General features: G+C 40.2%; 2 protein-coding genes across 3 annotated transcripts in view; one reads left to right on the plus strand and one right to left on the minus strand.

The window, feature by feature from the left end:
• Window positions 1-250: 250 nt before the first annotated feature.
• slc38a8a (solute carrier family 38 member 8a) lies at window positions 251-16,639 on the plus strand. Its single transcript, XM_029434332.1, has 10 exons — window positions 251-554; window positions 3,972-4,170; window positions 5,054-5,210; window positions 6,122-6,226; window positions 7,250-7,307; window positions 9,040-9,154; window positions 10,811-10,958; window positions 11,805-12,007; window positions 14,087-14,138; window positions 15,990-16,639. Exons 1-10 carry the CDS (start codon window positions 351-353, stop codon window positions 16,090-16,092), a joined length of 1,344 nt encoding a protein of 447 aa, XP_029290192.1. The 5' UTR covers window positions 251-350; the 3' UTR covers window positions 16,093-16,639.
• Window positions 16,640-18,373: 1,734 nt separating this feature from the next.
• necab2 (N-terminal EF-hand calcium binding protein 2) overlaps window positions 18,374-26,920 on the minus strand; it is a 121,232-nt gene continuing 112,685 nt past the window's right edge. For both annotated transcript variants that reach the window (XM_029433911.1, XM_029433910.1), the window contains 3 exons: window positions 26,815-26,892; window positions 25,961-26,052; window positions 18,374-24,606 (listed from right to left, as the gene is read on the minus strand). In XM_029433911.1, the coding sequence (XP_029289771.1) occupies window positions 24,578-24,606; window positions 25,961-26,052; window positions 26,815-26,892 (199 nt within the window). In that variant the 3' untranslated portion in view covers window positions 18,374-24,577. The remainder of the gene's footprint in view (window positions 24,607-25,960; window positions 26,053-26,814; window positions 26,893-26,920) is intronic.

Here is a 26,920-nt window from a genome sequence, read left to right on the forward strand (position 1 = left end):
GAAGCCTTTTCATTCATTGTGTTTTTTCATCATGGCAATGCACTCCACTGCATCTTACTGTTGCATGTATATTGTTATTCACAAGTGTGTATTACAATGTCATTAAAAACCTATCATAGAAAGTCCTCTATGGTTCTCTCTGAATTACAGTTTCCCAGCAGCACCTGAAGGCAGCAGGAGCCCTCCACCAGGACCACCCATCCCACTCTCCTCCCTCCGGCTCACCTTGCTCAGTGAGCGGCCCACAGAACCCGGGGAGTGGTTGGCAGCGCGTGTTGATCTATGTATGTAGCTTGTGAGCGCACGTGTGCGTCAGTGTGTCCCGCCGTGAGTGTCCTGCCGGTCGAAGCATGGAGGAGTTAGCCAGAGAGAGCATCAGCCTGCTGGCTTCAGCCTCATCCAAGCCCCCGTTGGACGTGTCCGCCGGGCCTCGGCTCGGCTCCATGGGGGCCATTTTCATAATGCTGAAATCTGCCCTGGGCGCCGGGCTCCTCAACTTTCCCTGGGCCTTCGAGAGAGCCGGAGGCATCCGCAGCGCAGTCGCCGTCGAGCTGGTGGGCATTTTTTACATTTTAAAATAAGATTAAAAGATGATATTTTTAGTCGTAGAATATGAGGTTTCTCTGCATTGCTGGTTTCTGGCAGATCTCTCAAAAGTTGATGCAGTCAAACTGCTTTTTAAAGGTTGTTTATTTTTTTAAGTTAACTTATTATTAAGTTAACTATTTATCTTAATTGGATTTGTTGTCGGGGAGATGCATCTTATCTGCGAAGTGTTGAGGTCCACTGAGATCAATTAGGAGATTGTGATCTGTTCCACCTGACAGGGGAGGCAATGTTAGACTTGACCTCAGCACCTTTTAGATTCACTTTATCTTCATCAGTCTGACTTTTCTTCTGTTGCTCTCCTCTTTTCTCCAGTCTGCCGCTCACACCACTGCAATATTGAAATTGATTTGTTTTTATTTATTTATCATAGTCTATTCCCCAAAAACCAGAACTCATTGTGTGTAACCTTTTTCAGTGGGTCATCACTTTGCCCCTGAAAATGGACTTGATTCTTTGTTTTAGTAAAACCGTTTATATTCCCGTTCTCCTTAGGAACCTGTGCACTCTAGTTTTGGAGTTTGGATTTTGAGGAGCAAACTAACTCTTTAAAATGTTTTTGTATAACTCTACAGCTCAAACTATTGTCCAAAGGTTTATTAAAAAAATACAAATTGTTCCTTTATTCTCCTGGTGCCACTTCCTGCTGTCCTCCTTTCTAACTTACACTTTGTCTTTCTGGACAAATCACCTGGCAGTAGAAACGGAGGGGTTCCATTCATTTGATATTTCCAGTTCAATGCATCCGTTTCTTTGCTGCTCCTTTCTTATGATTTGTCGCCCTGCACACTTCGGACAAAGTAAGGCCTGAGTGTGATTTATGGACGTCCTCTGTCCTCTCTGTTGCGTCGGATTTAATGTAACATGGAAAGTAATTTGTTTCCCTTGCATGTAGGCTGTTTGAGTTGACACCCTTATGGTTTCTGTGTCATGTCCTCCAATTCCAAAGTTGAATGTGGAATAAAAATGAGTTGATTATTTTGTCCTGAAGCAAAAAGCTTTGTCCACCAGAACTTCGAAAACATAATTCAATGACAATTGTAATTTTTAGTGGTCAAGGGCGTAGGATTGATTTGGAAAGTGGTGGGGACATGCATTTTAATTAGGACAAAATATTGCAGGAGGTTCAATCATAGAGCAACCCTAGGCTGTAGCCACACAAAGATTTGGCCGACAGGTAGAACAAGAATGGTTGTTACACAAGTCATAAGAAACATTAACAGCACAACACAACATTTTTTTTACTTGTTCAACCCAAAGTGTTGACCGTCTAACCGTCCATCCACGCAACACCAACTGCGTTACGTATGCAATGACGCAACACCAAAATGCCGGCTCGCTAGCTAGGTAGAAATTACGAAAATAAATGCGTCATATCTGTGGTTTAACAACTTTCTTAAAACAAGATTTTAGGCAATTGAAAAGAATATCTACATTACCTGATAATGTTAATACTAAGGAAATAACTGAGAAAACAAGGTCTATGATGTTGGCCCTTAGACCCTCCATTAATCCTCAATTTCCTGATCTGGGATTACGCCCTCTACCCCTCAATGCCTGAAGATTAGTATTCTAATATACAGTAATCAATAGCAGCAGAAAGGTAATTGCTTGGCACATCGCTTGTGTAAAGGTTTGAAGGGTTGAAAAGTTTTGACCGGAATTTTTAGGATGGTCACAACTGATCTCCCCACTTCCATTTTTATGTTATTTAATGGCAATTATGGTGAAAAAAAACCAAGCCAAAATTGGATAATATGTCTAAGTGAGCCTCGTCAATTCATCTGCATCCATTCACTTTTGTCTAGGCCTCCGACATTCAGAGCAAGCATTTGTCAGCACACAAGGGTACACGTGTTCTTTATATTGGGTTTTCCATTTAACATCCCCAGAGGGAATCTTTTCAAACATTTCCTATCCTTACTCGTTTTCCTGTGTATCGTCAGGTTCAGTTAATATATATATATATATATCTATATATATATCTATATATATATCTATATATATATCTATATATATATCTATATATATATATATATATATATATATATATATATATATATATATATAGATAGATAGATATATAGATATAGATATATATATATATATATATATATATATATATATATATATATATATATATATATATATATATATATATATATATATATATATATATATATATATAGATATATATATATATATATATATATATATATATATATATAGATATATATATATATATATATATATATATATATATATATAGATATATAGATATATATATATAGATATCTATATATATATCTATAGATAGATAGATAGATAGATAGATAGATAGATAGATAGATAGATAGATATCACCGCACTAGTACTAGAACCGCCGCTGACACTAAAGTGAGCGACCCGTCTCGTCACACATCTCGATCAGGCGTTCAGACGCAGCATGAGTCGGCCTACCTGAGACACATTAAAAACCCCAGCAGGAAATGTATTGCAATGTACTGCAGGTGGTGGAGGACAGGGGGCTAACGGAGGCTTTACACATGAAGTTAAAGACACAACTTTTAAACATATTGTTTATTGTGCAATGAAAGATGTGATGCCAGATTTTAAATTGCACTTTATGACAAACTGATGGTCTGTGTTGTCTAAGATAATTGTGGCAAACAAGATATTGGAGAAATAGTATTGAAATAAAAGACATGTTGACAGTTTATAATGCTACTCATTGATTCACTCATCTTCCAAAATCCATTTAAATATTTTGAAAAACTTCCCACAGCAAATATTGATATATGCGATTAATTTAGATTAATTAATCACAAAGCTTAATTAAATAAAAAAAAATTCATTGCTTGACAGCCCTAGTTCATACACGTTGTATATACTCATTTTCATATACGCCAGCATACGTTTCTGCCATACGGAACTGTGTGAGAGGGCCCTTAACATAGTTTGTCCACCAGAGAGCAAGTTGATTTTTCATCTGCAAAATATCCAACTCCATATGTATCTTGGATGCATCCATGTTATGCATTATCAACATTATCCATGTTGATAATTATCCCTTTTTAAATGGGATAAAAACATTTTTAAGAATTGTAACTTGGTATCTAATTGAGAGAAACGGGCTGCAACACATAGACTGTACCAATGTTCACCAGGATTATTAAATGTTTCTACGAAGTAAAACCAAAGCCATCAGAATAATTTGAAGATTTATTATTTATTATTATTTGAAGATTGCCCATTTTGGACAAATCAGTGTTTTATTTGGACTGCAGTAAATGATATCCTGCCTTGTGTGATGTCCTCTGTATTCATGTCATCATAGCTCCATCATTCTCTTTTCATCCTCTCAGGTGTCCCTCGTGTTCCTGATCAGTGGTCTGATCATCCTGGGCTACTCCTCGTCCATCAGTGGCCAGTGCACCTACCAAGCGGTGGTGAAGGAGGTGTGTGGGCCAGCCATCGGTCAGCTGTGTGAGATCTGCTTCGTCTTCAACCTATTCATGATCTCTGTGGCCTTTCTGGTTATAGTGGATGACCAGCTGGAGAAGTGTGAGTTGGAGAGTCTGAATAGTGTACAGGCCTTGGCACTGATTACTGATTTGTCCTTTTTTATTAAATCTTTTGTTTTTTAGCTTGATCATTGATATTTATTTTTGTGATTAACCCCTTTCAGTTTGAACCTTTCTGAAGTGACTGTAGTGGCTTCTATTGAGCAGCTGTAATGTGTCCAAAATACATCGCAGGGGTTTCATTTATAACTGGTGCGTACGCAGAAAACAGGGCCTACACAGAAGTTGTGATCTATAAATACAAACTTGACGAGAGAAGGGCCGCACTGCATGCTATGACACTCGCGGTCAGCTGATGAAATTATCCTCATCAGTTTGAGATATCCAAGATAACATTAAATGGCATTAAAGAATCGCAGGAACAGAGCATCAGTCGTTTCCATAATCTTCTAAAACTCTGCATATATCACCAAGTACGATTTTACAGCACAGGGAACATACTTTATTTAGTTATTGCATATGTAAGCATTTAGTGTAGATTGTAATCAGTTTTATAAATGAGGCCCCGGGTCATTGGGAGAAGTGTGGTCATGATCACTTCTTTTAATTGGAGTCTGTTTCCTCCTTAAACTTAAAACCAGTGGATAATCTCTGTTTATGTTAGAGAGGAAGCATCTCTTGTGATCTCCTCTCACTTAAAGGACAGATTTATGTTTCGTTGTTTGCAGAGTAACCTGATGGATTTCTTTGTCTTCCTGTCCACTAACTGTTGCATCGTCAGAAAATTAGACTTTTCATGTTCCTTATCTTTGGGACGGATCGAGTTATAATTAAAACTCAGATTATGTAGCATCTTCTAAGATTCATAAATCTTTACTTATTTGTTTGCGTGTCATGTTTGTGTGTTCTTGTTTACCTCTCAGTGTGCGGCTCCCTGTACGAGCTGATAACTGGTTTTCCGGAGACGGAGATGCCGTACCACTTCTACACCGACCAGCGCTTCGGCCTAGTGCTGCTCTGCGTCCTCCTGATCCTGCCGCTCTCCATCCCCAAAGAGATCAGCATTCAGAAATACATCAGGTCAGGTGTCCCATAAGACAAAGCAGTACAGAATGTTTCAGTCAATTTGTATTTTAGGTTGTTTTTATAGTTTTTTCAGGTTTTTATAGTTTGAATGTGGGTTTGATATATAACAGAATTCTTTTATTTTTGATATATATAATTTTTATTGATCAAACCCTTTGGTCCAGAACAAGATGGGACAACTACTACTGTGTTGTGTTCATGGTCAACAAGCTGATATCTAATCATTTTGTTGACCACTTAGCCCTTTATGCAGCTCCACCATCAGCTCAAAAATGTCCTCTTTGCCAACAGTGTGATGCATAACAAGTTAACTCAAAAGCTATTCCGCCACATTTCCATAAAATATAAATAAAAATCTAATGTGTGTATATTTCTATGAATATACTTCAAATGTGGCTCTGTGTTTCTCCAGTGCCACCTGTGTGCCAAAATGTCCAATTTACACACAAGATATCTAATAACCCAACAGGCAGATTACCATTGAAGATCAGCTCAACACCCCCTGAAATCATTGTGAGGCCCAACCATTCAAAAGCCTGTGCACAGCTCTCCCCTCGGACATAGCATGCGACCTAACTGGGCTTGCAAAGTTAAATGTCTATAGTAGTATTTGTCAGAGGTCAGGCCCAGCTGGACTGGATAGTGCAGGACAGCTGGATGGAGGTATCTGCTGAGCTCCAGTGGTTAAACTTCTCAGACTCCAGGGTGTCAGTGCACTGTTGTCATATTGTCATTGTATTTAACATGTATTTTGTTTATGCTGAGGAAATTAGTCTTTGTCACAGTCATGCACATGTGGATAAATGACTGACGTGGCCCTACTGAAGGTACGGCCCCCTTCGCTCAGCTTCCAGTCGTCTACTCATCCATTGCACTTTGACTTAAACGTCTCTGTCCTCTCACAGTGTTCTGGGCACTCTGGCTGCAACCTACCTGACCGTCGCCATCATCATCAAATACTACACCACACCTGCTGTTCTGGTTCACATCACCCCTCTCTACACGAGTGGGTATGTATGTGTGTATGATGGATCCAGGGCTCCAATCTATCCGCTCCACTGGTCACAAAGGCTAGTGAAGTCAAAATTGGTGTAGAGAGTAGCTGCAGTAGTTGCAGACAAATTGGTTCCAGCAGGAGTGCAGTGAAGTATCAATTCTGAAGTTCACTCACTTGTTTTCAGTCTTACTCAGCTTTATTTGCTTTAAAACCGTCCTGCTACAGCCAGGTTAGCATACAGACTGGTAACAGGGGGAATGGCTGACGAAACTGCAACTTGTTGTTCTTACACTACGCTTTTTATATGGATTATTACACTGATTTATACAAGTTATAGTGCTGGTAGGTGGAATGTGTTACCTTTTGGACAGAGCCAAGCTAACTGCTTCCCTCTGTCACCTGTCTGTACAAAGCTAAGCTGACTGTAGCTCCATATTTAACAAATGTATTCCCCAAATGTCATTTTGGTTTTGGTCTGGACCTGTAAAACTTGTATTACAAAATTGTTGTCTGAGTATATGCTTATATTTGCTGTTGTCTGCATGGCTGAAGCAAGGCGTGTACTCTGCCTTCAAACCTCAGTAGTTTGGGTGGAACAAAAGTAAACGGAACGTTTTTTATGCTTCTTTTTAAAAAGTAAAGTTTTGTATTCAAGGTTGTCTTTTCTTTGCCATAAATATACTAAATCACCACAAGTTCATACAATGAGGTTGCTTCTCGGAAATATGACTGCCATGTGTGCTATCCATAAATCCTCTATGAATCCAGGCCACCAGGACAGATGAAGCAGATAAAAGCGTTGTGCTCGCTTCTCTCCTTGAACCCAGTGTCAGCGTTAAAACACTCCGTCTGGCTCAATGACTTGGCTCAGCTACTCTTGTCATCCGTGCCCCTGTGATTGACAGATGAACTCTATGGAGAAGTGTCTCTAAATGCCATGGCATTATGAATGATGTCCTAATACCGGCTTATTATTTCTTCTTCTCGTGGCATTTGTGAGCACCAGAAAAATGACTTGTCTCCTTCCTGTCTGCAGGATCAGCTCCTGGTCCTCCATGTTCAGCGTCATCCCCACCATCTGCTTTGGCTTCCAAGTGAGTGCAACACATTTGAAATGTATTTATGTAAAATTCCTCTGAGACTTGGTTAACATGTGTTTGGAACATTGTGTGTGTGTGTGTGTGTGTGTGTGTGTGTGTGTGTGTGTGTGTGTGTGTGTGTGTGTGTGTGTGTGTGTGTGTGTGTGTGTGTGTGTGTGTGTGTGTGTGTGCTTTAGCTATGGCTGCTAAATAGCAAATGCATGCATGTGACTACATTTAAAAAGTGATTACCCAGCAAGTAATGAAGCATGAAATGTCCTGAACCAGTTCACCTTTTTAAAGGATGATCACCCAAATTAGATAAAAAGTATTTTTAGGTTTTGCAGTATTTGTCCAGGTCTGTCTCTGAGAGTGGGGAGTCTATGGGAGACGACTTGTTCACAGAGAAAGGGGGGATGACCTGAAGCAAAGGTCTGCAGGTCGGATCCTGGTCCACTGCAGTAAGGACTCTGCTTTAGTACATGGGCCGCCTGCTCTACCAGATAACCTGGCAGCCCATGGTGCATCATTTTCAACAATCTCTCCTTAAAGCCAAGCAAGATAGTCACTGCTTATGGCCAATAAATAGTCAAGCACAGTAAAGGATTAAACAATTAGCATCTACACTCTGATATGGTAGGTGACGGTATGCACCTTTAAAAGTTGGTTTGCAATCAAACGATGAACGCAGAGAAGAACTTGTTTTTGTTGTTAAGTGATGTCAGTTAGATTTAGTTTGGTCAGAGCTAGAAAATATAAATCATCCATCTTTGCTCACTACATCTCATCCTCTTTTACCCAGCTGTGCATAAACTACAGGCTATGAGCGTCTTATTAAAATACAGAATTGTGTAATTACCGGTCATCTTACTGGTAATACCGTAGAAATCTTGATATTTTCAGAGACAGTTATCATATCTTACCTCGTCTCGCCTAACTCGGCAAGAGACACCACCAGAGGAAAATGAGTGCGTCGGCATATTGCTATGATGCGACAATGGCCACCATTGAAGTGATACAGAGTGGGTGTTCTCAATAATCATTAGGAAGTGGACTTATAAGAGTGTGTTAAAGTGTAGTAAAGGTCAGCAGCCTGAGGCCGCTGTGCTCCGCAGGATCTCTGCAGAGGGAGCTTTTCATATTTAATGGCAGGGTGGAGTACAAGAAAAACGATCATTCTGTCAATCTAAAGCAGGAGAGACTGATGTGTAACACCCCAAGTTGCCAAGGTAACCCCTGAGGTATGCTGGCAGGATCTAATAAAAGGAGGGGAAAGTACGAAGGGACAGATGCTTGTCCTCTCTCTCAAACACACAGACGCGCTCCCTCAGGGTGAGTGATTGCACTGCAAAGGGTTGAAAAGAGAGCTGATGAGATCCTGAGATGATGGGGAAGGCAGGACGGGGGAAGCGAGATTTAAAAGCTGCCGATGGCAGCTGGGATCAAGTGGGGACAAGAGTCTGTATCCTGACCTCTGGGATTGTTTAACTCATTGTGCCCCTTGGAGCCCATAGCCTTCATTAAATTCCCTATCATCTCAGTTCATCACACCGGCAGAGAAATCGGAAGAATGAGACCTTTTGGTCCTCACCCCGCACTGAGCTGCAAACAGATGAGAAAAAAACAAATCTGACCAACAACTAGTCCCCATTTTATTTGTATTTAGTTTAACCCTGAAGTTTATTCCAACCGAACACAACAACAGTTGATGTCACCTTTTTAATCACCGTGTCTGTGTTTGTTCCAGTGCCACGAGGCGTCCATTGCCATCTACAGCAGCATGGAGAACCAGAGGCTCTCTCATTGGGTCTTCATCTCTGTGGTCTCCATGATCTTCTGTCTCGTCATCTACTCTCTCACAGGTCAGTAAAGCTTCTTCTTCCTTTCTCCTTTCCCACTTTTTTGGGAAGGGTCTAGCTGCAGAGCTCCAGGCTCGAGCCACCTACTCCAGTCGGAACCGTTCAAGTCCCGAGCTTGTGGAAGATAATGATGTCTTAAATTAATGAATAAGCCACACAACCTCCACCAATAACACCAAGGTAAAGCATACAACCGTAGCATTTGGATATAACTTAAATTAAGTAAAGTAAGGTTAAACAGCAAATAACTAGTACTAACCTTATGAGCTAGCTATGCTAATGTCAATAGCAAAATAATGTTAGCTGAAATTATTACATTTAGCTTTTTGCATTTTTTTCCATGTTATTGTGTTAACCTCTTAACAGGTGGGGTGTTTATTTACAGTTTCACAGGAGGTTGTATCTTGCCCTTTGTTGTGTACAGTCCGCCATGATGGAGTTGGTGCCCAATGCCACGTATCATTAGAAAGCTTAGAATCTCTTCTATTTAGTGAGCAAAACAGTTTTGAGATCACATTCACAACAGCAAGTACAGTAGGCATCCCAAACTAGCAAGACAACTCACAATCAAAACCATAACTTTGAGCCAACTCACCTATGAAGTCTCATCATAATCCTGTAATCAGTAATAATCCCAAAAAAAACACTCTGACACTCCTGTGTCCTATAGATCGTTTCCAGTAAAAATATATTCATCATGAACATCGTCAAAAGCCCATGAACAGCTGTTGCAATCTTTGAAATCAGCTGATCGATGTGTAAAATGTTGTGATCATACACGTAAAAACGGGACATCTCGCGCATTCAGCGCTGTTTAGACGCTTCTAAGACGGATGTCGAACTCTGACCTTTCGATTGACACTTCATTTGAGCCAATCGGAGCTTCCATGCCTTATCTACAGCCATCAAGAGCCAATGAGTGTCAACTTCATAAGGAAGTGTTATTTATTTTTTAATAAGTATTTATTTCAGCTTGTGAACGCCTGGTGTTAGTCTTAGAAAAACCTGTCTAATAAGTTAAGTATGGTAACACTTGGTGCTATGTTTTTATTGTGTTTTCCAGCTCATACCTACCAGATATACCCATCTTCAGACATCTTTTTCAACACATGTTCATTTGATTGTACAGTTGTGTATATTTACAGGGACTATTTAAATGAAGCAGCTCGTAAACGGAGTTAAAAACGAGAACGGGTTTAAAAAAAAAAGTAGGAAAAAAAAAAGGGAGCAAGATCTTGCTAAAGAATATTTGGAGTTTTATTATTATTATTATTATTATTATTATTATTATTATTATTATTATTATTATCATTTATGATTTTTCTTCCAAGGAATGCTGATACGCTGCTGTTTCTACCGGATAAAGGGAAGTTTGTCCCAAAGCATGACTTGTAATAACTTTGGTGATAGACATTTTATCTAGTGCCATCATCAAATCAAAATGTCACTTTGTCCAATACTTTACAGTTTTTGGTTATAAACCAAAATGAACTACATTCCCATCAGCCTCAGCTGCACTAGAGCCAATTGGAAATTGTCAGCATGCTAACACGCTAAACTAAGATGGTGAACATGTTAAACATTGTAAATATTCAGCAAGTCATCATTATTTTCATTGTGAGAATGTTGGCATTTAGCTTCCTTCGTTCTTTGTTGCAGGGGTTTATGGGTACCTGACATTTGGAAAGGACGTGAAGGCCGACATTCTGATGTCGTACACCGGCGATGACATCCTGATGCTCATCGCCCGGCTGCTGTTTGGAATCTCCATCATCACCATCTATCCCATCATCCTTCTGCTGGGCAGGTCAGGGACCTTAGTGAATTTATGTCACTTAACCCGTATGCCTCATTTTAAAAAGGTGCTCCGATGTGTCTCCAAAATGTCTGTCAAAAACTGCAGTAAATTATTATTATTTTTCACTAACTGCAACTAAATTACATTACAGGTCATATAGCAGACGCTCTTATCCAGAGCGACTTACATTGAACTAAGTACAGGGACAGTCTCCCTGGAGCAGCTCAGGGTTAAGTACCTTGCTCAGAGGTACAATGGTGGCAGCCTGGTATTGAATGCTTTTTTTTTTGTGAAGTTTCAGATTTAAAGAAAAAGAAGAAAGAAAATCTACCAAATGTACCACTCTTTTTACACGACAAAAATGTCCCCTTCCATTTTTCACTTTCACAGAGTAAAATCCAACTTCAGTCCTGATCATAACTACCAAATATTCATTCATTTTCAGAATTGTAACTAAGTTAGGGGAAATTATAATATCTTTTTATTTTACACTATGGAATATGCCTATAATTGGCAACAACATAGATTTTTTTTGCATTGCATCAAACACTGCAGTGCTCCATAATACAGCAGGAAAGGAAAATGGCAAAATATGAAGAATAAAAACTCACACCCTTGCCAAAATGTGTGCCATATGCATTAACAGCCAAAATGATTGCAAACTCAAAAAGAGAGAAACGTCCCTAGTGTAGTATGCGTAAAGAGAAAGTTTAAATAAAGTTTCCTACATGAGTCTTATTTACAGTAAAAATGGCGCTACATGGAAGCAACCTAAATCCTCTGTTTAAGGTCAATGTTTTGGCTGCATAGAGACGATCTTTAGCTGTACTGATGACGCCTGTTCCTGCACATCAGATCAGTGATCCAGGACCCCATTCTGAGCCGGCGGCGGAGGCGGGATGGTGTGGTGGCTGTGGAGTTTGAAAGCCGCAGCCGCTACGTGCTGACAGTCCTGTGGATAATGATGACGCTGCTCATCGCCACATTTGTCCCAGACATCAGCAAAGTCATCAGTGTCATCGGAGGGATCAGTGCATTCTTCATCTTCATCTTCCCAGGTAACACTCTGGTTACAGATTCATATTCCCTCAAATGCAGTGGCGGGCCGTGCATTTCACACCTAGGCCTTCAGTGATGTCCCACACCAGGGGTCACTAACAGGCGGACCGCGGTCCGAGTCTGGACCCAGACGCCGACGCTGACCTACCCGGACCTATAATCAATAAATTATTGAGGGATTTTCAATTTTTGACGGGGCGTTTCTATTTTAACCGGCGCAGCTTTTCTCGTTTTTACGGCACTGGTTTAGCGGTTCAGGAAACTCACAGACCAATTGCATGTGAGTTAAGCCATCCCACGTGATGCTACGCAGCCAATCAAATCTCTGCATTCCAATTGGCAAACATTGCGACTCTGAATACAGACAGATGAGAGGCGAGCGGCGAGTGACAGACAGAAAGACGAGTTAGCGATACAGGGAGAGAACAATAACTGCTCATGGCGCTCTCCAAGAAGAGAAAAGTCAACAGAGCTTTCAACCCAGAATGGACTCATTCATGTTCATCCTTCCCACTGGAGCACAACACCAGCGTCTCATATGCTCAGAGACCGTGGTGCTCATTAACAGTGGGGATGTGAAACGCCACTATGAGACAAAGCACAACGTCTTTGACCAAACAAACCCTCTAAAGTCTGAACTGAGGGCTCAGAACATAAGCACTCAGAACCCAATGTGATGTTGATTTGTGACAAAATAAAGCAAATAGGCCACCTGTCATCATCATCATCAGCCACAGAGAACAGTTTAACCCAGGATGTGCTAGTCTGGGTTAAACTGTGTTGAGATTTATTCTAACATTGTGTGAGACTTAAATCAAGACGTGAAACAGTTAAAGAAAAAGGGAAACTCAAGCTGCTGCTACACTTCATTTATTTTTCTAAGATTAAGCACTTTATTTTAAGATGCACAATTTTTCAAAAGCTATTTTATTTATTTTCTCAATTTTATTTTTAAATGCAGCCCAAGAAGAACATCATACATATCTACAGTATTATATATATCTGTATAGTTCAATGTTAAGTGACAGTAAATATTGTCTAAATGTTTTTAACTTGTACTTTCTTTATTAGATTTGACAGTCAGTTGATGACGTTGATACAGCTACTAGGCTACTTCAATATATATCACAATAATTCATAACGCAAGTTAGACATTATGATGCTCCGGACCTTTGGTTTGTGGAAATGTTCTCTAACTGGACCTCTTATAATTTTAGTTGAATACCCCTGTCCTACACAGTCCTACCTGAATTATTACCTCTTAATACCATCATTATGACGCCATGGCTCTAGAAACTATACATTTAGACAGAAACGCAGTATAACCGGGCGTTGCATCACCCTAACAACAGAGTTATATTAATATTTCCGAAACATTTAGTTGTAAACAGCAGGCATTCCCAGCAGTACAATGTGCAGTGCCTCTCGGAGGCTGTGAGCCAGGGGTACCGCTCGTAGTTAGTGATTTTAAAGTGGCGGACAAACCCTTTTCCCAGCTGTGAGAGTCTCGCTAGCGTCGGGGTTGGCCGTTCTCTTCTCACGATGTCTATCTTTTCTTGAAAAGTTCGTCTTGAAAATGGTGTTGTAATTATATCTGCGACCAAATCGACCTCTTCTCCTCCTTCAGCCATTGTGGGTTGAACAAAAACAGCTTGTGGAAATCTAAATTAGCTCGTTCAAAGTTTGCTAGCTCTGCATAGCTCTGCCTCTCAATAGTGCGTATCCAATCAAAAGACGTGGACGTGCTGACGTTATCGTACGCCTGCTAGCTGGCCCCGGTGTCCCCAACTCGAAATCTGATTGGTTAACGCCACAGTTTTGTCTCCGTTCACTTTAAGCGACAGGCGCCCGCACTGTTGATTCTGAAGGCCTCAGGGCAGATTTCTTGGACCCTGGCAACACATTATGGCTGTGAAAGCTATGAAATGAAGAGAATAGACTATGGGGAATAATTTAATACATAATTAAATGTATATTCTGATGATGTTCAGGCCAGCAGAGAAGGCCTTGCTGGCCCTGACGGCCCACCACTGGTCAAATGTGACGCAGCCCTTAAACCCTGTGTTGTGTTTGGACAGGACTCTGTTTGATGTTTGCCATGCAGTCTGAGCCAGTCTCCTTTAAAACCAGGTGAGAATAAACTTCATCTAAATGTTAATGTGTTGTAAATAAATGTCTTGGTGATAATCCAAAGAAATTCTCAAGAGACAAAAAACGAATGTAGTAAAATAAGCTGAATTTAGTTGGTATTAATCAGTAAGTTTGCTCTTGTATGATTGTAGAATAACTTTGGTAGTGGCGGGTCTCCGATGATGTCAGTTGGTCTGATTGTAAATATGCTTTGATCTGAATGGACAATCATTGCCAATCACATGCAATTCTTACATAAACGCTGCAGGTGAAAATGTCTACTTGTACACAATAGAAATTCAAATGTAACGTGCATATTTCTTCACACTCCTGCTTGCCCGAGTGTGGCATTGTTGTGTGTGCTGTTATCCTTCAGGCTTTTCACCTGGGCTCAGTGGCCACTCAGAACAGCTATCACACTCTTGCTATCAAGAGTAGCTTTTTAAGCATTTTAAAGAATACATTTGTGCTGTAATTAAAGGTAACAACTTTCAAGTTCAGAGCAACTACACAGTCTGTTCAAGTTTCTTTAATTTGGTGAGCAGCAGTGGTGATTATGGAGACATTAAAATGTTTTACTCCTTCTCAGAATCATAACTCAGTTAAATGTGAATTTGTTTTTGATATCTCTGAATTATCCGCTTACAACCTTTTCTTCAATATAAAAGTAATTCAGTTGTAGTTAACCTGACTGCTCTCACACACACACACACACACACACACACACACACACACACACACACACACACACACACAGGACGCTGTTCGGTGTTATAGCACTGTGTGTGTGTGTGTGTCATACCTGTCAACCCTCCCGTTTTTCCCGGGATTATCCGGTATTTTTCCTTCTATCCCGCTGTCCTCCCGTTTAAATATTTTCCCGTAATTATCCCGTATTTTTAACCTTTCAAAAAAAAAATAGGCCTAATTTAAAAAGGTGTACATGGTAAAGTGGCCAGGGAAAAGGAGTAAGATAAAACCAGATGGTCATGGTTTAAATAAGATACATTTATTAATATAGCTGGACAATTAGCAAACAATTGCTTTTAGACAGACAAATGGAACAAAAGGAGGGCTCCTACACCAGAGCAATGAGGCGTCAAAGCCAAACAAACAGAACAATAAACCCCAACCTAAACAATTCTAAACAAAACTTGGGGTGAAAACTGGATCAATACCAAATACAAACAAAAGTCATAAATTGCACTGAAGCACCTAGCGATTCCAACACATTGGATACAGAGCAGTAACTTAACTGATGACATTAAGATACAACCGAATCTAAGATCCACACACACGAGTACGAGGCATATGGCTGACAACACCAGCAGCCCCGACTGTCGAGCTGGCTTGGCATTTGTAGACACCGGTCTCTCCAGTGCGCCTCGGATTGGAGAGCCGGAACAGGTGCACACCAATCACAGCCGGTCTTCATCAAGGTGGGAGGAGGAGGTGCAGCCAATCAAGGGGCGGCGGTCACACATCCAAATCTGCATACTTAAATAGGGAAAACAAGGCATGCATCCACAAAGTAATCCCCGCAGATAAATAAGGCTGTGGCCGTAACAGTGGCAAAAAGGAACTGCTAATAGCTAATTGGGCATTCTTTTAGTGCTGCATCAAACTGGGCTTGTTCTAGTCAACAGCGAACTGACTGACTCCATAATTGACGGGGCTTTGGGGGTGCTGTTGATTCAGTCTGATACCCACAGAGTGACACTTTTTGAACTCTGGGATAGACCAAAGGATGATACTTTATTATTATTTTTTTAACAGACTGATCTGAGAGAGGCTTGCAACATTTGCTTGAGTTGTTACATTTCTTTGTCTCTTGAACCTTCTCCTCTCCAGAGTCATCCTCACATTGTGGGGAGTGGTGACCTTGCTCTGCGGAGCTTTCATCTTCGGCCAAAGCACCACCATCGCCGTCATGCAGGTCCTGGGAAAGATCTGACTGTTCTTCCTCCTTCACTGATCCAGTGGTGACCAGATCTTCTCCCCTCCCCTCTCCCATAATGAGCTCTCTGTGAATGATAGCCACCATGGACTTAAGAAATGGACACTAACCCTGAACAATCGAACAAACTGGCAACTCATAGCCTTTACCACAATGGACTAAACCCAGTAAACATCCCTCCCTCCTGCAGGGTCGAGGTTTGTCTTTCTTTTGGGTTCATTTGTGTTAGTTGCCCCTGACGACGAGCTCCATCTGTCTCTTGCCATGCTGAGATGATCTAAATGAAAACCTCAGGTATTTCTGCAGGTTGTTGTGCTGTAGTTCAAAATCTACTTTTGTCGCATTTATTTTTGCATATCAGCATTAGACCTGCCTGTATTCAGAAAAAGATCCCTTGCAGTCTGTAAGATGAAGAGCATTAAAATGGCAGTGTGTTACAGAGTGTAATAAACAATGTTTGTCATTTTCTGCACAATAATTATCTGTAAAAGTAGCATAAAACCAGCTAGAGCATTGTTCCTGTATGAAATTAAAACGGAAAAACTATCGCATATGTGCAGCAAAATGTAAATTGTTTGCAGATTCATCATGTTAAGGCCCTGTCACACAGCTCCGTATGGCAGAAACGTATGCCAGCGTATATGAACATTTTCTAAGAATTTGTCAGAGTCCAAATACGTCCAACTTTTCCACAGTGGTGTTGTAGCTGACGTATACATAACGTATACAAAACAAATTATTATACGTATGTCAAACATTGATAGCTTATCACTTACTTATTTAAAACGTATCAGAGCGTCTGGCCAACGGAGCTGGAAAAGTGCCATTTGGTTCACATCATGCTGATGATGGAGAACAGCTAACATGCTGAACGCTAGCTGTACTGTAGAAACACCTTTAATAAGTTACTCCGTCGTCAGGCATAATCTTAACATAGGGTCGGAATAGGGTATCCACTCGTTATCAATAACATTGGCTGTAGGATTCACCGTCAGCCGACGTAGCCTATATCTAACGTACCTCTAACGTAGTCACGTGGGTATTCCGTATTCACGTATGTCTAACGTAACGTAACGTCTGCATATCTTATGAAGCACACGTTGGGTACGTCCGGTAATTTTGAACATGCTCAAAACATCAGCGTTCAACAACGCACCCCAGCATAACACAGCGAGCTCTTAACGAATACTACTTATACCTTACCTTATATCTACGTAAACCAGCGTGTTGCCGATATTTTGTATACGCCATATTTTTGTATACGTTATGCATTCATTGGGTATTCATCTGATACATTTTGTATAAGTAAGTGATACGATATCAATAGGTCAGACATGCGTATCTGTATATGTTCACTTTTCTGATCCGATGAAAAGTTGGACGTATTTTGACTGACAAATTTTCATATACGCCGGCATACGTTTCTGCCATACGGAGATGTGTGACAGGACCTTTAGACGATGGATGGATTCTACATGTGACCAGCAGCCATAAGACTGAGATGCCCGGTTGCTTGAAGGTGTGGGAGAGGATATTATGATGATTCTGTATATGTGGATGTAAGTGTGTAAATAGGTCTTGTAATATCTTTTTTGTATGTCAAAAAAAAAAGCGCTGCATTCTGATATTTAAAGAAATGGTTAATGATGTGTAAAGTAGTCACATTAAAGTGAATATTGAGTTAATGAAAATATAATTGAATAAAATAATTTTTATATGAAACCCTTCGTTGAATGTGCGTCTGCTTGCTGTTTTTAGTATACCTGTGGAAAACTAAACCCTCAATTGAAATGATAGGCTACATGCGACGTCACACCAAAAGTTTTTATAAAGTTATGAGTACTTCACTGATTTTGTTTCGGCTGTGAGCAGCTCTTCCATTTCCATTTTGCATTGCATGGTGGGTGAATAGTGTAAATAAAAGATCTACTGTGTTAGACGTGAATGCTGCCTGGTGAAAGTAGACTGAATTTCTTCACTTTCCCAGTGTGGACACACTACACTCAATCTGCTTAGAATTAGTATGGATTTGGAACGCGCTGTAACCATGACGAATAAGCTGAAAGTGCCCTTTTAATTAAACTGTATCACATCCTGTTCTGGGCTCTGTTGGGTTGAGATCAGGTGATCCGGGGCGTTCATAGTTTATCCCATTTTAATACTTTTCAAACCATAAAGTAAACATTTGTGAACTCAGGATTGTCATGCAGGATGATTAGACTTCAATCAGGATCATCAACAAACACCAAACACAAAGTTTTATATTTTTATAATTTTATTGAATTGCATCACTCAATAATCTACATCATCTAGCATTTCAACAAGATATTCTTTAAAGACCAAATATAATACTTGCATCCCTGCATTAAGTCTCTACACTTAAGAGAAAGCTGTTTTTACTGAAACATACATTAAGAATTAATATTTCATTAAACATTGCCATAAAAGTGAATGTTCATTCTTGTATGCCATTTTTCTAGTCATATATTTTATATAATAGATTGTAGTCTCTGTCTCCTTCATAGGAATACTAGAAAAGAAAGAAGGTAAGAAATGCACAAAACCCATTGAAGAGTAGCATGGCCTAATACTACAGCAAAGAAGTTACTGGACATTCAGTTGACATGCACTCAGTTGAAGGATAGAAAAGAACACGGTCATAGAAAGAAAGAGTTATTGCATTGATCAGTTTGGCAAATTCCTGATTGGCTTGGTATCATGAGGTAAACCTGGTGACACGCTTCCTGTCCTACAGGAGGACGAATGTCCGCACGATGTCTGTCCTCTGCTGGTTCATCTCTTCATGTTGCCAGGAAACATTCAATCAAGGCCTGTTTCACTACATTTCAATAACATAACTCTTTCATTGTATGACGAAGCACAGGTTGCACTGAGGAGTAGGGGATAGAAAAGAAGAGGTTGCACAGTCTGAGGGACATTCAGGAATGTATTAATAGGAAACAGTATTGGCATTTCTGAGAGTTCACTCACTATCTACCTCATGTACTCAACCCAACCACGCTGGGTGGGCACAATGTAGAGGAAAGAAACCCTCGGTTAGAGCATGTGGGCTGCATTCAGCTGAGCACTCGAGTACTGTAAAACTATGGCTATCAGTATAGTAGGTCACTGACATGTAAACATCAATCCATGCAATATGGCTTTATGTTTCTATTCGGAATACAGCAGCTCCTTCTTCAACGCAAACAAGATTTGGAACAGGAGTGCAAGTAGTATTTTTTTTTTAAGTGAAAGATTAAAGGTGCCCTGTGGAGGTTTCTTGTAAACAAACATTCAGTGTTGCTCTGTCATTAGCCTAGCTGCAGTTTAAGGTTCAGGACGGGTGTGTTGTCTGGAACAGAATCACGTGGTCTCGTAAAGCCCATTTACTTTGTCCTCAGAAGCTGAGATTTAAATCACTAAGAATCTGAGGTTTAACTTAAACCTAATGCGGACGTGGTCTAAGAGAGATTAAAGGGGAAGTATGTATTACTCTGATCTGGTGTGTGTGAGAATAAGATGTTTTAGAAGCAGCAATGAATGTGAAAATATTTAAAGCCAAGCAACTTTGACAATCAGTAATTCAGAGCTGTCATTTTTCCCCACACAAACCATGGTGCAGATTAAAAGGTGTTAAAATATCGACCTTTAAAGTCACTTAAAGAATAATAAAGTGAGCTCTTTAAGGGTAATCCAAGTGGTGCAGAGATGCAGTTTGTGCTGCAGACCAATGATCAGGGCAGGACCAGGTGATCAGATGGAATGTAGGATAACATGTGTTTGTTATAATTAAGACACAGGATTCAAGACATCTCATGTCAATAAGTCTGCATGTCATTTAATTTATTGTTAATTTAACATATAGCCAAGTGAAATGTAAAAAAACTTAAATGAGACTTTTTAAGCTACTGATGGAAGTCGGACATTTACACAGACCATTATGATGTTCCAGATCTTTAGGTAACTTGTGTACTCTTTAACTTTAAAGATATTATTTGTTACTAATATAATCCAGATGAGGCCACTCTTGAATATGTGATACATTTCTGTATTCTATATGCACATTCTTTTATTCACAAATGTTCTAAATCACTTCCTTAGTTTTCACCTTTTCTCCTAGAACTGAATGTTCTACTTAAATCACTCAGTAAAAAGCTTTTTCCACTGAAACCATTGATATCTGTATGTGCTGCTATTGTTTACCTGATTACATTTTCTTATTAACCTTGTCAATAAAGATAAAATCTCAAAGTAACGTCTTCATACATCTGATTTATCTGCAGATCACTTCTGGCTCATCACGTAGCTGCATTTTAAACGCTTGCAAGCTCCAGTTTAGCTGGACCCGTTCTCAACTGCAGCTAGTCAGATGCTAAGAAACAGAGCAGCCCCATTGTGTGCATCCTTCAGGTCGAACATATTCAATGCATTTCTTTTCTCATAAAACATTTGCAAAGCCAATTCTTTTTTAATATTTTAGTTCAGTTTACCTCGAGGTTTGTCAGCAGTCTTCATCTTCTATGTGTTTGTTGGTGCATTGCAACATTTCTTGGCATGTTACCGCTACGTTGATCAGCACAGTAGCGTTAAACCAGCGGTCAGAATGTGGGACCCACTCAGAAAAACATTGCTCCACAGCGCTATTAGTGGCCGAAAACTCCACAGGGTGCCTTTAACACAGACACAGAGATTAGTAAAGACATTTCACAGATAAAGCAGCAACGCCTTTGCATGCCTGTTCTATAAGCCTACTGTAATACGTATATCTGTTACAGCATATGTAATAATATTCAACACTTCCACATTCCACACAGTCCTGCCCTGCTCAATGCAGCCCAGCGCGGTGCTAGATCAATATTAGTACCAGTGTAGCTGGATCCACAGTGCCAGCAGATGACAGCCTGGTTGTCATTTACGTGTGAAAGTAGAGAAAATAGATTCAACATTGAGGTGGATGGCAAAATGGCACCTTTGAAAGTACAGAGCAATAAAGAAGGAGTGATTCATCAACACATATTTAACCAAATAAACGGTAATACTATATATCTCTAAATACTCTCATCATATTCAATAACCTCTAATATATCTTTAAGTCACAATGTTCACTCATTCTTACATTGTGCTTTCTGAGTGAGAGTCTGATTGTATTACAGTGGTGTTAGTGGGGGTGAGGTCAGGTGAGGCGTCGGAGGGATTGAGTCTGGCTATTTTGACCTGAAATGAACCTCAGGTCGTCTCAGGGTGAATGGATGATTTCAGGTGAGTTTTGTGCCAAAGATCCAGAACGATCACAACAGATGCAGAGGTGGGTCAAGAACACAGGACTGGCCAAACTCTATTGGTTCCATTTGTTTACCTGATTATAGTTTTAGAGTGTATTCCAGCATGAAGTGTAACGTCGCCTTCACTGTACGATTTGATTTCTGACCCGAAGTTTTGAGCCGCACGACTAATTTTGGAGTCTAACCAAATTTCAGATTTGTCGAGCATCATTTGTCGAGCAGTGTACCGATCAAGTGCTAACATGTCAGAAACTTTGGTGGGCCGTCGTTGGGCTCTTGCAGAATTAAAGCAGAGCTATTTTCTTAAGGTCAGCGCCTTTTTGACACTGTGCCTATGTAGAGTGGCAAACAGAGCGTCCATGGCGACACGACTCGCCATGTGAACGGAAACTCGGTAGGCCAGGCTGGTCGAGCTGTGACAACAGCATACGCACCTCTCTGATGTTTCCTACTCCTCCAATGAATATAATTGTGAGCTTTGGCTTTACATCACAGCTGATTTACTTGTACAATAAGAGTTAGAATGAAACAACTTTTCTAAAATTGTACAGTGTATATCCAGCTTTAGCCACATTGTAGAGGTTTCAATCTACTTTTGTGTATTAAGAAACCAAGGTCAACGTGAAAAGTATGCACGAGTCAAAGGACGACCCTGATCTTCTGCTGTACAGTGAGCCTCTTCACTACCAAACTTGACCTTCATTATATTGTTAGTGTTCACGTGAGAATATTATGCTCATCACAGCTTCCAGATGGTGGTCTGTTTCTTTTTCTTTGAGACCAGACCCAGCTGATCTGACCCATCCACCATTTGATTCTGATGGTCCACATTTTTCTCTAATGTCCTCGTCGTAGGTATTAAACCCTTGTCTCCTATAGTAATGGCAATATACATGATTATTGTGTGTTGGAGATATTGATGCTGAGGTGGTTCATATATCAGCTACAGTGTGCTAAGTGATGTGAATTCTCATTTTTTTCCAGTGATATGTTGTTAACTGAAAAAGTTAGATGTTTAGACTCTAATGCAGTGGAGCAACTGTCTTTGTAATATTATGTCAATGCAACACAAAGCAGGCGTTGCGTAATCTGATGCCAAAGACTGCTAGTGGGCATTTCCCTGCTTACTGTGAGTTTACATCACACTTTTTTTTGAAAACCCTAAAAAGCTCCTTTAGCATGTGGTGATGTTTAAGGCTTCATATTCAATGTCATTCAGATGGGTTTAAGTTAAGTTTTTGATGGTAGGTATTCAGATTCAAACAAACTGTTCATGAAGCCGCAGCGCCTACAAAGCTACTGCCACTTCCACTGAGGAAAACATGTGCACCATAGCACTAAAAGATGTCTATAAATACAAATATAATCATAACAGAACAACATTTTCATTATGTACAATCTCTACTAGACTTACACAGCTAATATAAGTTACCCACCGCCAATTCAGACAAGGAATACATAAAATAGAACAAACTTCAGCTGCATGGAGAACAGTGAGGGGCTGCCTTTACCTCTCCACTGGGTCTCTCCTGTCTCCAGGTAGCAGCAGACTCAAATGATCACAAATGATCCCTCGATCTATTCATCTCACCTCTTAAATGTCAATGTTCAGAGGGTCAACCCCAAAGTGTTTCATGAAATAAATGTTTCTCTACTTGTCTGTCAATCAAAATCATTTACATACCCAAATATTTGCGAAGACCGACATCTTTTCATAATTCAGGATACTGATCTATGTCACCATCTGATGTACTGATACAATCAGGATGTCTGGCTTCACAGAGATTTGGTTAAGGGTTATGTTGCTCATTAAAAACATGTGCTGTGCTTAGATGAGATAATAAGTTCCTACCGTCATAGACATTACTCCCACAGCAGCCATTGTACATAAATGTACTTGGGGTGAGGAAGCTAAACAAGCTCAAGCTCACGAAACAAAACAAATGGATCTGAAGAGGTTGAAAGATGCAAGTAAGTATTAAAACCTGAAGCTCGCTGCAGGGGACCCCCGCGAAGAGGCGTGTCTGATGGTGTCACGTCACACTCGCAACATTTGCAGATGTGTCAAGAATAAATCCGGCATTACCTCCAAAAGTCTTTTTTCTTTTCAATAACAGGGCTTTGCAAAATAGGTTTTCTTAAATTCATGCTGATATGGCATTTGGCATCAGAATCTAACAATTGTGCTGTCTTCAGGTCCTTCTGGGAAACTCTGAAGTTGACGTGGTATGTATGGATATTGTATGTACTATTACATTGTATAGGAATAAATGTTTTATTAAGTTATTGAGGCAGTAGATGTGCAATTGTTACTGTTTTTTTGCTAGCTCTAGCTAGCTCTGTCCATATCAGTCCAGAAAATCTTAAACTACACATTTTCTACTTCTACTTAATTCTAAAAACTCATTCGCTGCTTGCAAGGCCTTCATTGGTTCACCATAATATATATATTTGTTGACACAATCCCAACTCAGAGACTCAGAAGAATAAGCTTGACAGCTAGCTAGGGAGCTAGCTAACCTTCAAGCTAAATTCAAGCATTCAGTTTTCCTGAGATTGCAAGCTAATGTCGTAACTAGGTCTGTAGAAAGTCCTCATTTAATACTCGACACGTCACTGAGTTCAGAATGGCTGATGTGAGAATAATGTCCAAAGCATTTGGTCAGTTACAAAAGGAAAATGTAATTATTAGAACACTGTGTATGGGAGCAAATGAGGAATGAGCAGCTACTATGAGCTAACTAGATGAGCTACCTGTGGTCAAGCCTAACAGGAGTGAAAAAAAGCCTCATCCCCAAATGCACACCCCAAAACAGTGACTGCTACATGAAAAACTCAACGCCAGGGTCCTTGCTACATGACAAACTCCACTTGTGTGGCTGAAAGCTACCTGGAACATGAACATAATCCAATATCTTGCCAGCAAACAACTATGGTGAGATGCATTAGTAATCTCATGTTGTTAAATGCACTGTTTGTTCAATTTTCACTGCAGTTGACACCATTCATTTGCACTGTGTAAACATGTACTTACAAAAAGAGTTGAGGAATGTGAGGGTTGAAAGAAGAGGGGGTTTGGAGGTGTGAGAGTGGGTCAAATGTGGAGGGGGGGGGGGGGGGGGTTCTAAGGTTGGAGGGGGAGTTTAAGAGGAGATGGGGAGTGTCCAGGAGTCGTGGCGTGTAGTTGAATATCTTCATGCTCAGTCCCTGTTCACACTGCACCAGGCGGCTGCACACAGAGAGAGGTTAGAGAGAAAGACAGAAAGAGAAAATGAAGGGAGCACAGACGGAAAGACGTACGAGGGAAAGAGAAGAACCATTGAATGGAGATGAAGAGAAATTTGACGAGGCAGAGAAAGAAAGAAGTCAGAGAGTGGGGGAGGAGAGATGGATAAAAAATGAGTTAGACAAGATACAAATGGCGGTTTGCCAGGCATCACCTCAGGTCACTGACAGCCTCTGCCTCAGAGAATGGATGCATGCCAGAGTCAGTCGTTTCAATTGGTGCCAGGTTGCTTTAATTGTTCAGAATGCCTCTGAGCTTCAAGTAATTACACAGGCAGCCTTACTGACTAAACTCTAATCAGTTTCTCGGGATTATGAGCACACTTTATTATCATTCAGTACTGGGCTGTAGTCGTACATACGTTCTATTCATTACTATCTAACTTCTGCTTTATTTTGTTCTACTGTTTTCAATTCAGTGCTCCAATTTTGATAATTTGTTAATAATCTAAGTCATTTATCAAAAAAACATTCAAGACATCAAGACAAACATTCACTGTTTTCAGCTTTATATATGAGGATTTACTGTTTTAAGATGCTATTATTATTACTATTATGGGCTCCTGAAACACTATTTTCAATTTTTATTTTACAAACTAAACAATTAATCAATGAGTCATCAATAAAAAACGAATCTGCACATCAAGAATATACTCTATTGAATTATTATTACAATTCAAGAATTTGAAGTTGAAATGCTGGATTCAGCCTGAATATTATTATAGTATTTTATTATATTTAATTGTGTACTCGCCACTTCACTCTCTTGCTCTTTGCTGTAACAACGTAATCCTAGAGTGCTGCAGGAATTAAGTATTTTTGTTGGCCAACCTGGAAGTTAGCGTCCCACTGCTTCCCTTGACAAAAAGCCAATGGGATTTTTTTATTGGATTTTGGATTATTGCAGAAAATAAAGTCTGTGGGAAACAAACATTTATGATACTTCTACATTTTTCAGTGGAATAATCTTCACAAATGAACATCAGGTTTTCATTTAGCTACTTGTTAGTAAACGCCTTTATTAAGACACGTAAAAGCTTCAAAATTTATGAGTGGGGTATTTACTGACGTATTTTATGTCGAGGAACAGAACGTTACAATCTCTTAAGGTTTGTGTTAACCACAGAACTTATTCCAAACAAAAAACATTGAGATGAGGGAATGCGAAGTGCAAAAATGCTGATTCATTCCTGGGTCTTAGGACTCATTCCTGCAGAACTCTATTGGACTGCTGCTTTGATTGACGATAAAAATAAAGTTAATTCTACTGTTTTACTGTGTAGCATTTCATCACTGACCTGGCACGGCTACAGAGGACAAGGCCTCCGGCTGGCACAGTGTATCCACCTTCACATGCTGAAAGGCTTTGTTGGGGGCCGACTGGAGGTGCCTGGAATCAGAAGGGAGGGTGTGAGAAAGCGCGTACACACACACACACACACACACGCACACACACACACACACACACATACACAGCCTCAAACCGCTTAGCACGGCCCTTAGCCTTTACTGTAAGAGTTGAAATATTAATGGCGGTTGGATGCTGTGAGCAGTGGAGCAGAAACTCAGATCAGCAGGCAGCTACATCAGCAGCCTCTCCTCATGCCCAGCACCATCACTAAATCCTGATGACCTGACGCAACTCAAGTGCTCCAGCAACTCTGGAGTGAGCAAATGGCTGAAGAATGCTAATTAAATGTGGATGGAGGAGCTTTTCCAACAGGCTCATGACAGTAATGGAAGAAAATGAGTGCTCTCTTCATTTGGCAATCACCAATCAATGAAAACAATGGCAGGAAGAAACGGCATGCTCAGCTCCAAAAAAACCTTCAGAGGAGTCAGAGTGCTGACTCGCAGACATTTTCAGAAACAAAATGATTGTTCTCACTCAGCAATGACTTGTAATACGTTTAAGGTGGATCAGCATTAGGAATGAAACATTTGGCAGCAATGGGCCTTCATCTGCATTTACAGAAGTGTTATTCTGCCTGTTGGCTCATTGTTAGTATCACAGCAAGACTGCTGCAGTAATGCAGTAAAGAAGTCAAATAAAAAATAAAAAAGCTCTTAATACTGGGCCGTGGGGCTTAAGCCTGAGATTGTAATGATATTATTTTTAAGTACACAAAGCCACATGTGATTGAAAACTCACCTCTTCCACTCTTCTTCCCCATCCCAGAACTCGTAGACGACAAAGGATAAACCGTCCGGCAGACGCACCGCAGTCACACTGGGGCAGAGACAGAGGAGAATGGAAA

Source organism: Cottoperca gobio, chromosome 6, assembly GCF_900634415.1.
Source record: "Cottoperca gobio chromosome 6, fCotGob3.1, whole genome shotgun sequence".
In the NCBI taxonomy this organism is placed as follows: domain Eukaryota; kingdom Metazoa; phylum Chordata; class Actinopteri; order Perciformes; family Bovichtidae; genus Cottoperca; species Cottoperca gobio.